Consider the following 14,662-nt stretch of genomic DNA (forward strand, 5'->3'; position numbering starts at 1 on the left):
TTCAGATTCATTAATTAAAATTATCATGATAAAACCTTTTTGTTTTTTTTTTTTTTTTTTTTTTTTTTTTTACAAAATGTTTAATTTCATAGTTCAACAAATAATAGGCTTTTGATTTTTTTTTTGATTTTCTGTAATCTAACAATTTTTACATTATTTGAAATACCGTAATCAGAATCTGTGTTTTATTTAGCCTATGTCTGATTCTATAAAAATAAATATCTTTCTAATACATTTCTCTTGTGTTGTTTTTTCACATAACTACGACCATATAAAGAAGTGTAGGAAAAAAAATGGGTAACGTCAAATTATTCCAAAGGACATACATGAGAGGGGCCCCTTTATTTTCTATCTTGTAGGAGGTCCTTTGCTGAAAAACAATTGAGAACCTTGGATCTCAGGTCTTATCTGCGGTTTCACATAAGTACACAATATTGTGTATTAATACGCCATCTACTGGACACATCACTATTAAATGTATTTCATTTAAGGTCCTGCTCCACACACAGACACCCGGACTATCAAGTAGTCGATGCTGTCATCTATCTTCTGCAGCGAGCTCATTTGCACCTGGATGGCGGTGGCAGCACTGTGAGAATCACATTTTTTGATTTCTCCAGTGCATTCAACACCATCCAGCCACTGCTACTAGGTGAGAAGCTGCGGATGATGGGTGTCGGTGCGTTCACAGTCTCCTGGATCACTGACTACCTGACAGACAGACCACAGTTTGTCCATCTGGACCGTGTTCTGTCTGATGTGGTGGTGAGTGGTACGTGGGGCTCCACAGGGGACTGTGCTGTCTCAATTTCTGTTCACATTATACACCACAGACTTCCAGTACAACTCAGAGTCATGTCACCTACAGAAGTTCTCTGATGACTCTGCAGTTGTTGGGTGTATAAGGGATGGACAGGAGGGAGAGTAGAGAGCGCTGGTGGACAGCTTTGTGGAGTGGTCTGGTAAGAATCACCTGCTGCTGAACGTGGATAAGACCAGAGAGATGGTGATTGACTTCAGGAGGAAGGGAACGGCTCCGCAGCCCCTTTGCATTCTGGGTGGAGATGTGGACATGGTTGAGGAGTAGGCCTACAGATACCTGGGTGTCAACATCGACAACAGGCTGAACTGGAAAATCAACAGCACTGCTGTTTACAAGAAGGGGATGAGCAGACTCTATTTCCTGAGGAAGCTGAGATCCTTCAACGTGTGCAGCAGAATGTTGGAGATGTTCTACCAGTCTGTTGTGGCCCGCTACAGGAAATCATTCCTACCACAGGCAATTAAACTTTTTAACACTTCATCACTGAGTGTGAGATAAGACTCATATAGGCTACATCACAACTGCACTGAATGCACCTTGCACAACCTTGCACAATAGGTTTATCTACATCCTATCTTTACTAGGGAAACAGTTGTACATTTTTACTCCCCAACTTGTACTTTATCTATATATCTGTTGAATCAGTTGTACATTTTATTTCCAAATTGTATATATTTTAAATTTTGCTCGTGTAGTATTCAATTATTATTTAATGTATATTGTTTCCTATTATTTAATGTATACTCTGTATGTGTGCTGTGTCTGATATTTTTGCTGCCGCAACACCATTTCCCATTTTTTTGGGATCAATAAAAAAAATCTATCTATCTATCTATCTATCTATCTATCTATCTATCTATCTATCTATCTATCTATCTATCTATCTATCTATCTATCTAGTGCAGTGCAGACATGTTTAAATTAATGAATCACCATGTTTGGTGGGGGGGGATTTTCTGTGGAGTTCAACATTTTTGCATTAATGCAACATATTTCAAAATATATTGCTCGAATGAGTTTGCATTTGTCAGTTAAACATTTAACATCACAGGATCCAAAGAGCAGTCATTGGGAAAGAATTCCATGATGAAACAAAATGGATATGAATTTTGGCTGTACCGCAGGAGATATGAGCTCATGTGGACCAGGGGTTTGCAATCTTCTCTACTCTAAAGGCACATTATTTTACAATCAACAAGAAAATTCAATTCATTTTTAGGAGAAGAGTCCAAGTTCAAACCAAAATTAGTTTGTGGGGGATTTTGTCTTACACTAAATCAAAAGAATGATGGGACTTATGATGTCTGTGCATGCTTAAGCTTGCTACTGCAACCAAAAAAAAGTCTATAGGCACTGTTTTACATTGCATACAATGTATTTACAATAATATAGTCTGAATCAAACACAGCCACTGTAAATAAAAACACTCGCTTTTCGAGATTTACAGAATTTGTTTTGTTTAAAGATGCATCATGAATGCTGTTGGTAAGTCCCACACAATTTACACTGGTGGCTTTGCCAGTGTTTGGCATGAGCCATGAGCACTATTAGCTGTGTCCCCTATTTTTTTAACATTGAACCTTGAGAAATATTTCTTATGCTTCAGCCATGCCAGATTCAATCAGTTGTATGTTTGATAGCAACAACATAATGAATGTTGATTATACCAACATCCTTTCGTGTTGGCTAATGCTTTAATCAAGGTCTTGCCACAGTCCTTTTGATAAAGGCATAGTCAAAACATGTGTGGTTAAGGGTGGTATATTAACTCTGCAAAACTCAGAAGACAGAGTCTAAGTTCACAGTAGGCCTATGTACATTTTTGCAATCTGGACTCTGGGTCCTAGGAAGCAGATGCTGATACCACATTACAAAATATTGGCAGACAGGTTACAACATTTTGGTTATCCTTGTCTCTTTCTTGGTAGTAGGCCTAACTTAACCTCGTTAATTTTCGTTCATGTTTAATGTTAATGGTTAACAATTACCATTTGCACTTTGTTGATGAATGTGAATAATGTAGGGGATTGGCATGGTCTACCTGAGAGAGAGAGAGACTAAAGTACTTATTTAGCCATTAAAATTATTAGCACACAGTAATGCAAAGTAGACTGCTAAAAAGGACATGGCTATTTACGCAAATTTCCATCATGAATAAAAGTTTGAATGGCACCATCAGACATTGAGGAGGGCCGTTCTTCTGTCTCAGTGATTGGGCACACCCCTAAAACGCTTCGACGTTCTTGCTCTCTGATTGGCTAATATGGCTCCTTTGAAGCACCAAAAGCCAGTTTGCCATTGGTCAAACGACACGCCAGTCCAACGGTGATGATACGCCTCCTGCATAGACTGATCCGTCGGCTGATGTGGAACCAGTGTGCAAAGGACCAATCAAAATCCTTCATTTTGACAGGCAAGTTTCCCGCGTGCACGAGAGACTCGTTCATACATTTCTATTGCGCGTTCACGTGTGGGAGATGTTCAAGACTTCTACAGAATGCAACCAAAGAGTATAGAAGTACCCCAGTAAGTTACTTCTATACTCTTTAATGCAACTATAGTCTTGGTGCGTGGGTTAAAATACACAAAATGTATTTGTTTTGCTAAAAAAGTAAATGCACGTATACTGGCAAGTGGATAATCTCATATTTTAAACGCCAGCATGTACAGTGTAATGACAATTTTATTTCAGTATGGCCAGTAGGCTATAGGATGACTATGCTTTTGTATCCATTGCAAAGGCACATTATTGAAAAACAGGCAGGGGTCTTGGAATGATTTGCATACTTAACCAGGCCTGGACCATGGATGTAGCCTATGTAGCACAGCACAGGGGGAATTCCTGGGGACCTAGCCAGCTGATTGCTCCGAAGTGTCAGACCAGTGTTAACCCTTAGACACGTGGGACCACAGGTTCTAAAATGAATATATCAAATATCATATGAAGTATCATGAAACTAGACCATCTAAGGTATTATTGGTAGGCTACCACCTGTGTCATGCTAGCTTGTCAGGAAGGGGTATTTATAACTCTCCAAATTTAGGCAACATTTTGGCGATGGAATAACTGCCAAGGCCTTTTTAAGGCCCTTGACCTCTCACCTCAAGATATCTGATTGAAAATGGGTTAGGCCTAAATGGGTATCCACAGGTCTCCCCTTTACAAATATGCCCACTTTATGCTAATCCCATGCAGTTTGGGGCAAAAACTGTAGCTTTTACTCATACAATGGTGTAGGTTATTCTGCAATATTTCTGCAAACTGAGGTCCCTAAACAGTCTTGGAGTTGCTTAAATTAGGTCTGACTGGAAAGCTAAGGCTCTTGTGGATTTAATAAGCCCAATTTTATTCATGTGTGATAGTAGCCATTTTTATTTGTTGTGAATCAAAGGCCTTGGTATGATGATAAGGGGGTTTCTGAGCAATTTCCATAACAGAACTGCTCCCCATCCAATCGCAGGAAAATGCAATTCTTACAAGAAATTTTTTTCTGTTGTGTTCCTCAAGTTCTTGGTGTGGTATTTTGGAAGGGATTTTTGACCATTTTATCAATTTTCGAGTAGTCAATCGTGGTTAGGCCTATATTTTGCAACGAATCTCTGTAACAAATGGTATCAACCACAAAATTGCTGCAACAACGTATAAGACATAATTGAGCATGATAATGGCTGTATAAGAGTAAACAGAAAAAAAGTTACAGTAGGCCTATACGTGGACTATTGTGAATGGGTATTGCTATTATATTCCCAGCCTGAATTATTATCCCAATGCGGCCATATACTTACCTATAGATTAGATTAAATCACTTTTAAAATCCCAGTAGTTCCCCTACTTTTAGGGGTTAAATTATAAGAAGTGTGAATATAGGCGGAAGATTTACAGATCCCTAAAATCATTAATATTTTTGGAAACTTCTTGAGGCCCCTTTAAATATGATCTTACTCAGTTAGGGAGCTATTCAGAACCAGCTTTATTGGCCAAGTATGTGTACACATCATTGACTGTAAATATTAATATAATATTAACAGTCTATGGGACACATACAAGGAAATGTAGTCCGTTTTTAGCAGGTTTTTAGTATAGTATATTGAACACTGTGCGATCTTGAACCCAGCTCGCTCTGCTACGTCATGACGCCGAGGCGTGGTCTGTCAGTTTTCCTTGGCAGCCCCACGCTTGCCTTTGACAGACCCCCTTGCTAGCTGTCGCGCACTGTAATTCCCCAGCCATTGAAACTAAGTCGCTATTAGCCGGTCATCTAATTTAACAAGAGCCCTCTCCTTAGGGACAGTTAGCTTCCGCAAGGCGCTCGCGCTAACCGGTGTTTAGCAGCCGACAAATGGACGCGACAAACATGTCTAAAAACACGGAAGGGAAGAGCGAGAAAATTATGAATATGGAGACCAAGGTGTTGTGGTACCCGGACTCCAAGAGGAACACACATATGGACAAGTTTAGGATACAGGTCAACAGGGACTACGGTCTAAATCTGGGTGAGTAGAGAGGAGGGAGATGGACAGACAGGACCCAGACAGAGAGACATAGGAAGAGCTGTGTTGCAATGAATACAAGTCGGGTTTTATTGAGCCTGCGAAGCTGGATGTCTGAGCTGAATACAGAAACAGCGTCTCTCCGCTGCTATCTGTCGATATAGTGTACTTAATTTACAGGCAGCGTATACTCTAAATGACCACTGTCTGAAGCTGCTTTGCAGTGTAATGTTCCAAGCTAGCTTCGGTGTGCCAACCATAAGGGGGTACTGAAGAGACAGTGAATCCGCATATCTTTGCAGGTATCAATACCTGACGAGATGTGTTATATACGTCTATATGTGTATTATTTTAGACTAATGCGATTCATATTAATGATGCTGCTATTAGCTGTTTACAACACTGCAGCTCTGCTTCACGTTGGATCCCATGGATTACTTCCAGCTCCGCAGTGAAGACCTATTGCCTGCAGAGCTGCCAGGCGATGAAAGAGTATATTTAAGACAACCGTTATGGAGGAATGTTTAAAAACCTGTCCCGTCGGTTATTAGAGAGAGAGAGAGAGAGAGAGAGAGAGAGAGAGAGATACGTAATTGAGGAGAGATGGGAGAAGGTGTGACGACATCTGGTGTGTGAATCTGTTTGTGTCAAATTAAGAAAAATGGAGTTGAACACTTGTGTTTATTTTCAAAACTTTGTTTTTTTGCTTTATTTTCTTTGGGTCCTTACTAAACTAAAATCCTTCTCTTCAAGAACCATTTTTTCCTCTCTCTCTCTCTCTTTGTTTTTTATTTTTTACCATGCATAAAGAATCTTAGTGTACAGTATGTGTTCTTGGCTAAGCTACCAAAGTGGGTGCCTGAGAGGACAACCTTTCCTTTTAAATCAGTGGTTTCCAATCTGGTAGTCCAGATCTCCCAAGGGTTGCGTTATAAATCTCAGCTTGTTTTGCTTTAGAGCTACTTGTACATTAGTCTCTCTTAGTCTAAGCTGTAGCAACTTGACATACTGTATGTTTTGAGCTGATAGTCACACCTGTAAGTTAATATCTTTTGTAATACATCTGTAGTAATCACAGATTCTCTATACTCTAGCCAACTACAATGACCTGTACCAGTGGTCGGTGGACAGCTACCCAGATTTCTGGGCAGAAGTGTGGCGCTTCTGTGGAGTAGTCAGCTCCAAACCATATGAGGAGGTGAGTCCAAGCTCTGCTGGTACTTTGTATCTGGAAGGAGAATGGTTTTGATGTCAGCCTAACATTTAACAAGCACTTTACCAGGGAATCTGACAATAAAAATATGAACAAAATCCTATGAAAAAATCAAATAGATATAATAGAATATTGCAAACAACTTAGTTTTTTAGGTTCTGAAATGGCTGGCAGAGTAAAAAAAACTCACCATAAACATTCAATGAATGACCAGCATTTCACTTGTGGGAGTTTTTTTCATGGTGATAATTTTCAACTCTGCCAGTCTGCTGCATTGTTATGGTCTACATTAATCTTTTTCACTGTCATACCTCAAACATACCCCTTTTTGCAAAGCTGTAAAATGGTTCCCAGTGTTGGGAACCATTTTATTATTGGGCAACATTCATGAAGCGCACAATTTAAGATCAAATCTATGTGTACAAACAAAGTGTGTGGGATTCATGTTTTCTCCAAAATGCTTGTATGTAAAAACAAAATGTTTATTGATACACACAACTTCCTTTTTGAGATTATGGCTCGTCTTAAAGCATTAAAGGGCAAAAAAAACCAAACAATATTAAATATTATAAGATTTCTTTTAGTTTATTTTCAGCATTTTTCCATTGCATTTCCCAAATGTTTTTTATTTAAATGTAATACAAAATTCCATGTTGATTTGATTGATATTTGATAATGGCAAATGGCGTAAAATATTTCATTATTATTTTATATGATTTGCAGCACACATATCATTTGTTGTTTCAACATAGCCACCCTTGAGGTGCCTGGAACGATGTGTTATCGAGAGCTGGCAGTGATTCTGGTTACATGAAAGAGGGAAATGCCTCAATAGGTTGCGTTTCCACTGCATGCATCCATCCTATGTTATTGTTATGTCCCATTGGCTTGCTCCTGGGGCTTGCCAACCAACTAACATGTTTGGTTTCTATTTTTAATTCCGACTGCCTCCATTTTCTCATTCATATGTAGATAGAGAGACACTTTATTCATCCACTTGGGGAAATTCAGGTATCCAGTAGCTCAAACAATCTGTATTAGCATATAAATATGAATTAGAGATAATACGTGTGCAGAGATTTGAGATAAAAAAAATAGTGAATGAGGCCCATTGAATTGTAAATATTACCAAATAACTTAATTGTTGTGCTATGAGTTGGAGAGGAGTCTTCCTTAGTCATTTTTATATGCAAAGGGCAGTAATCTAATATGATTAATCCTTAATGAGCAGATACATAGTTAATTCATGAACTGCTTTAACCTTTCGACAAAAAAACATTTTTGAATACAGTGGCTGCTAGAAAAGTCCAATCTGCACTTAAAATGTACATATGGCACATTTTTGTTTTGCTGATAGTTTGTGATGGTTTCCCACCCTGTCTGAATCTCAAAGATAATGGCACACAGCCATTTAGCAACATTAGAAGTGCACCTTTTATTGCACCAATGGCAGTTGTAAAAGGGAGGTTTTACTGATTTAGAATGATAATTTGTCATTATTTAATTTGACTCTCTAGCCTCTTAATGTTGCTCAGTTCCAGGATATAGCCACTCAGGTGGGTGAATGAGGTCATTAATGGTGTCTGAGATTAAGGTGCTATGTCATGTTGTTAACACACCCTGTTTGTACACATCCCACGTCACATATTAATATTTTACTAGGGCTGGGTGATCTGGCCAAAGTCTTCTATCCCGATATAGGTCATTTGATATCTTGACAACGATATATATCATGATTTAGCATGTGTAATTCCATAAATAAATAGTCTATATGAAATATCAACATTGTAAAGCCTTTTTTGTATACTCCTGTGTGAATTAAATGCTTGAGAAATGAGAAGTACTGTGTGAAAATGAACATAACAGTTTCAAGTGAAATTATGGAGAAAATAAATACAGTAGATATGTTTTTTCCAGCTACACACTGACTATGTTTACACTGAGCACACAAATAGTGTGATGTAAAAACAAAACCGCAATCTTTAAAAGATATTCCCTCAAACTATTTCACATCAGATTTTCTGAGAAATTTGGGTTAGTATGTGCTTGTTTTTATTAATACAGACACTGTAATTATATATCATGGTATCATTGAAAGACATCAATTATCATATTGAATTATGGCCCTATTTCCTTTTTTTTTTTTTTTTTACATACGTTTCCTTATCCACTTACACTTTCTTTGGTTCGCTGTCCCAGCAGACATTGGATGGAAGACAGGGAGACAATAAACCAGACAATCAGTCATTTGTAACAGTGATGCACAGTGGACTAGGCTATTAAATTAAAGTTAAACAGCATGGTCTTGGTCAACAACAATGCTGTGTCTCTCTTGTGTGTGTTCTATGGGTGTATACCAGGTGGTGGATGTATCCAAACGGATCTCGGATGTCCCACAGTGGTTTAAAGGAGCTCGGCTCAACTACGCTGAGAACTTGCTCAAACATGCAGACCAGGACAAAGTAGCTCTTTATGCTGCAAGTAAGTATATTAAGTGTATTGTTAAAAACTTAAAAACTATGTAATATACAGAAATATATATATATATACAAACAGTACAGGCCAATGTGTTTCCTTTTATTTTCATGACTATTTACATTATAGATTCTCACTGAAGGCATCAAAACTATGAATGAACACATATGGAATTATGTACTTAACAAAAAAGTGTGAAATAACTGAAAACATGTCTTATATTTTAGATTCTTCAAAGTAGCCACCCTTTGCTTTTTTATTAATAAGGGAAAAAATTCCACTAATTAACCCTGACAAAGCACACCTGTGATGTGAAAACCATTTCAGGTGACTACCTCATGAAGCTCATTGAGAGAACACCAAGGGTTTGCAGAGTTATCAAAAAAAACAACGGGTGGCTACTTTGAAGAATCTAAAATATAAGACATGTTTTCAGTTATTTCACACTTTTTTGTTAAGTACATAATTCCATATGTGTTCATTCATAGTTTTGATGCCTTCAGTGAGAATCTACAATGTAAATAATCATGAAAATAAAGAAACATATTGAATGAGAAGGTGTGTCCAAATTTTGGCCTGTACTGTATATATATATGTATATATATATATATATATATATATATATATATATACAACACAGTGCTGCACCTTGAATGTTGGCTTTATTGATCTCCAGTGGGAATCAAATCCATAATCCTGGCAGTGTTAAATCCATGCATTACATTGAGCAAAAAAAACTCCTCAACACACCTCCCACCTAAAAAACACATTCACATCATGCAGGGCTAGGGCTCTGCTCGACTAAAGAAATTATTAGTCCCCGCTATTCTTGCACATGTAGGGAACCTTGTGAATTAACCTGCAACATGTCAGCTGTTTGGAAATTCTTCAGCGTGTGTGCAGAAGATAACAAGTTTGCAAAATACGCAACACCTGCAAGGAAAAAGTAGGGCGTGGAGGGACGACATCAAAAAACAAAATCGAATTCTTTTTTAGTTGGATATTGGATGTGAAAAGAAGGAAATGGTTCTAACATTGCACTTTAGATGTGTGTGAATTTCCCACACCAGGAGTAATTTATATAGTTCTATTTTATAGTGATCCATTATCTGTTCAACAAATGTTCTATGTTCTGTGCAAAATGTTCTTTGCAAAATGTTCTATTAAAGAAATAAATATTTGTGTGTGCTGTAAAGTGGTTAGAAAAAATGAAATCGTAATCGGCTAAAATCGGTACCTAACTCAAAGAAAATCAGAAATCGGAATCGGCCTAGAAAGTAGTTGTAATCGGTGCATCTCTAACTAAGACCAAAATGACTGATTAGTTGAGTAATTGACTAAGAGTGGTCATACCTGTGCAGTGCAAGTTCAGTTTACATGGTATTTTGTTAGTTTGTTTGCCTTACCTACTGTTTCTGCAGTCTGCTGTTTTTGCAGTTCTTCCCAGTTTACCTGTACAGTATGTGTTAGGGATTGGGGTGTTTTCTCTCCTGAGTTGCACATAATTGTCTTTACTATTCGCAAATGAACTAAACAGGAAGAAAGTCAGGAAGACATGAAAGAACAGAGTGGAGGTTGCATTTGAGCACAGAATCGATGCAGCGGCGAACGCAAGGCTGCATATGTCACTTTGTTAATAGATGAACTGCTGCTCCCTCGTCTATCTCTCAGGGCTGTCACATACTAATGCATTGGCACTTCTTTGTTGCCTGTCTGTGTATATGAGGGGGAGTGGGCTCTCACACACACACATGTACACATACACATGCACACCACCTTCTGCAGGAGCTGTAATGTAATTATTAGACGGCCCATTAGTCACAATGCCGTGGAGCCTCTGTGAATGTCAGTAAACTATTACTTAAAGAGACAACGAGGCCTGTTCCTGCCTGTGGCTCTGTCCTGCCCCACTATCATTCTCTATTTATGTCTCCATCTCTGTGTCTCTGTTTTTCTTTTTCTGATCTTTGGATTTGAATTTCAGGGGTTTTATTGGCATTTATATTAAGTATATCAAGTATAAGTAGTACAATAAGCCTATGTGTACTTAGCTTTTACAATATTATTTTGAAATGTACATATTTATCTGTGTTTCTGTGTCTCTGTTTGCAGCGGAGGCAAACGAGGAGATTGTGAAGGTGACGTTTGGGGAGCTGAGGCGCGATGTGTCGTTGTTTGCTGCAGCCATGAGAAAGATGGGCATCCAGACTGGAGACAGGGTTGTAGGTGAGTCTCAACTGTATTGCTGGAATAAAAGTTGATGATGATGATGATGATGATGATGATGATGATGATGATGATGATAAAACATTTTCCATCAGCCAAGTGATGGTTGATTACCAACCAAATTAGTTGCTAGATAGATCAATTGCTCTCCTCCTGACTTGTTTCCTTTTTTCCCCTTTGTCTTCCAAATCCTCTTCATCCTCTCCTTTCTTCTTCTTTCGTATTTAAAACTTGTTACAGCATGAGTTGAACATGGGCTCCGTTGCTATAGCTCTGTCTGTGTGTTTGTGCTCGCTGGTAAGGAGGGCTGGCTGTCTTGGCACATGCTGCAGCTCTTTCTGAAAGTCACCATTTATTTTTTCAAAGTCCATATTTGTACAAGGAGGAATGGCTGAGGATGCATGTTCATTCGTCCAGATCTGCAAATTTATACAACTGCAAACTTAGTAGCACCATTGCAACTTCAATGCATTTTATAGTACAGTACAGTTCCCCACCCCAATTTGTGAACAGAACATCTTTTGACAACAATTCAAGTGTCAAATGCTAAAAGCTTATCTCCTCCACCTCCGTAGCATATAGAGCTGTTAGCACTGCTCAGCTATCTGGGGTTTAGTTACTTAAGGGTTGTCAAACAAAAGCATGACTTTTCTGAACTATTCGTTGACCAGACTCCTTGAAAAAGAAAAAAAAATGTTTTTGTTTGGTGGCCTTAAGAGGTTTTCTGATTTAAAAATACACACCCATACATACAATTGTTAACCATACAAGAGTAGTTGGATTAGTCTGTTTCATTCAGCTATTATAAAGGGTGTCAGAAGCCTCCACAATTTGCAGTTTGGTAAATTTGTTATGACATTCATTGTGAGCACAAATCCAGTCTGATTACTATTCACAGTAGTTAGGTTTACATCTCTCTCATAAATTTATAATACATATTTTCTACTGGTTGAACTGCCGCAACAGTAATCTTTAATATTAGTCATTTAAAAGAACGAAAACAAGTATAATGTAATAACACAAAGTCTCCCTCGCAGCTAGTTAACAGATCATTTTAGTGACACCAGAAAGTATTGAAGTAGTTCAGCAAGCCTTTGGCTATGGGGGTGGGAGGGGAGGGGGGGGGGGGTGTATATGAATGTGTTACTGCACTGAGTCTTATACATCACTGTCTCTGTTTCATTCTCTGTTCTGTCTCGTTCCAGCCATGATACCACAGAGCGTATTGAGCTGTTTGTGCTGTGTCATTATCAGGGGCTTCAGTTACACAGAGGTTGCCAAATAGTAGCATCTCAGATGTCTGAACCTTTCATTCTATGACAACAATTTCATTTTCTGCTCAAGTTAGATTGAACACGTCCTATACAAGCCTCTTTTGTCTGGATAACGATTAACAGAGAACAAGCACAATAGTTCAGAGGTTACAGAATATTCTTGCGGATTTAAAAAAAAAAAAAAAAGATTGCTTAAATGCTGAGGGCCAAATGACATCTGGGTTGTACAGCCAGTCCTTAACCACAAGGGATTTGACCCAGAAATTTGGCAAAACATGTAGGTATAAAAGGATGAAAATCTGTACAAACACAAGTGTTAAAGGAAGAGTTTGACCTCTGTCAACAACTAATACAAATTTAAGTCACCCTTCACAAAACTGTAGTTAATAGAAGAGAACCTGTGGTTGTACTGTGTGATTTGAGTGTTCAGAAGGGTAATTGAAGCCAACCATAGTACTGTATTCTGACATAATCAGTATAAACGATCGATCAAGGAACCTATAATCTTAACCTTGTATGTTCAAAAAGATTCCTGCTTTTATGTTGAAGCAGCAATGGGACTCACATCTGTGGCTGCTGTACATGAGCTCATATTGAGCAAGGTTGTCCAGGAACGACGTGTGTGTGTGTGTGTGTGTGTGTGTGTGTGTGTCTGTGTGTGTGTGCTCAGAGGGACGATGGATATTGTGGTAGAGAAATCCATTAGCTAAATGACTTAAGCGCTGTGGGAATCTCATTAGAACGACTGGATGGATGACCAGAAAGGGAGACGGAGCTACAGAGAGAGAGATAGATACCAGCTACTTCATGCCTCCTTTCTCCTCTCTCCCTATTACTTTCCTCGCATATCTAAACACAAATCTGCGTGTGTGGGTTTTGAATGTGTGTCCTGAGCTCACTTGTATGTCAAAGCTGGAGATGTCCTTGTCCCTACCCAGGTTGTAACTTATGTCTTGTCAGCGTGTGTCATCCAGGAGATATATAGGCACTTAGCTGATGAAGCTAACCAAGCTTTATAGCAGGAAAAGAGCCAACCCAGCACATGCATGCATGCATGCATGCACGCGTGCACACACACACACACACACACACACACACACACACACACACACACACACTCACTAATGCACAGACACACGTATGCATTCTCCCCTTCGTGCACCTTTTCGATCCATTGCCCTACCCTTTGGTCCTATCATCTTCAACATCACCCTCCAGCCTGTTATGAAGCTTGCTAGCTTTTACGGCTATTGGGGATTATATATTTATTTATTTTTTGTGTCATTAAAAACACACTGTGCAACCTCAGTCTTTTACTGTTCAGTAATAACAACGTAAAGTTAGTAATATGAAACAAAGCAGCATTATCACGTAAAATATTATGTAACAAACAAATGGTTTTAATTATAGAAATTACACCACTTGAATTTCAACGTCAGGTGTAGCTTGTACATTTAAACAAAATGAGCTAAAACTGAAGACCAGCAGGGCACATTTTGCTGTAGCACACACGTCCTTGTGGAATCGGTACTTCTTAAAAACAACACCTCAACTGACTCCACCCAGAGTTTGCCAGATGACTAAGAAATGTGTACTAGCAACCATCCTATCACATTATACTGGAACATCTCAGTGCTGCTCTTAGACTAGGATCAAGCCTGAAATACTAGTCAGGCTGTTGTGATTTAAAGTGGTAATCATGTAAGCTCTACAACATTTCAGCCGTGGGGTCAACTTGGTTTATCTCTGGTTAAATCTCCTCTCCTCTTCTCTCCTCAGCAGTTCTTGCGTTACATTCTTACAGTATTGCCAAACCAACTACAGGGTTTTTCCTGCATAGAGGATTTTTTTGGAGCCCCCCCAAAGATGTTTTAGCCAGCCCCAAAGGAAAATCACCAGCACCAAAATGATAAGAATTGAGAATAAAAATATTCAAATCCGCTCTAAAATGTGTTTTGAAAGCAATTTACCAAAAAACCGTTGAACCGTTGAACAAGCAGAACATGCACTTGAATACGAGCGCTAGTCTCAGTTTTATCTCCACAGTCAGACTGTTTGATTTAAATGTTAATATTATTTGGTTAGTTGGGGTTTTATTTACTCAAGCATATTATACATGTTTGTTTATCATATTGTCAGGAATAACAGGTAAATGCATAT

The 14,662-nt window shown here is 38.5% G+C and overlaps 1 protein-coding gene across 1 annotated transcript in view; it reads left to right on the plus strand.

Annotated features, from left to right (window-relative positions):
* Positions 1–4,984: 4,984 nt before the first annotated feature.
* The window catches only part of aacs (acetoacetyl-CoA synthetase), a 44,034-nt gene continuing 34,356 nt past the window's right edge, over positions 4,985–14,662 (plus strand). Inside the window, exons 1-4 of the mRNA XM_028578011.1 lie at positions 4,985–5,317; positions 6,409–6,512; positions 8,888–9,008; positions 11,115–11,228. Coding sequence (XP_028433812.1) covers positions 5,164–5,317; positions 6,409–6,512; positions 8,888–9,008; positions 11,115–11,228 — 493 coding nt within the window. The 5' untranslated portion in view covers positions 4,985–5,163. The remainder of the gene's footprint in view (positions 5,318–6,408; positions 6,513–8,887; positions 9,009–11,114; positions 11,229–14,662) is intronic.

The sequence above is a fragment of the Perca flavescens genome, chromosome 5 (genome assembly GCF_004354835.1).
Source record: "Perca flavescens isolate YP-PL-M2 chromosome 5, PFLA_1.0, whole genome shotgun sequence".
Lineage (NCBI taxonomy): Eukaryota > Metazoa > Chordata > Actinopteri > Perciformes > Percidae > Perca > Perca flavescens.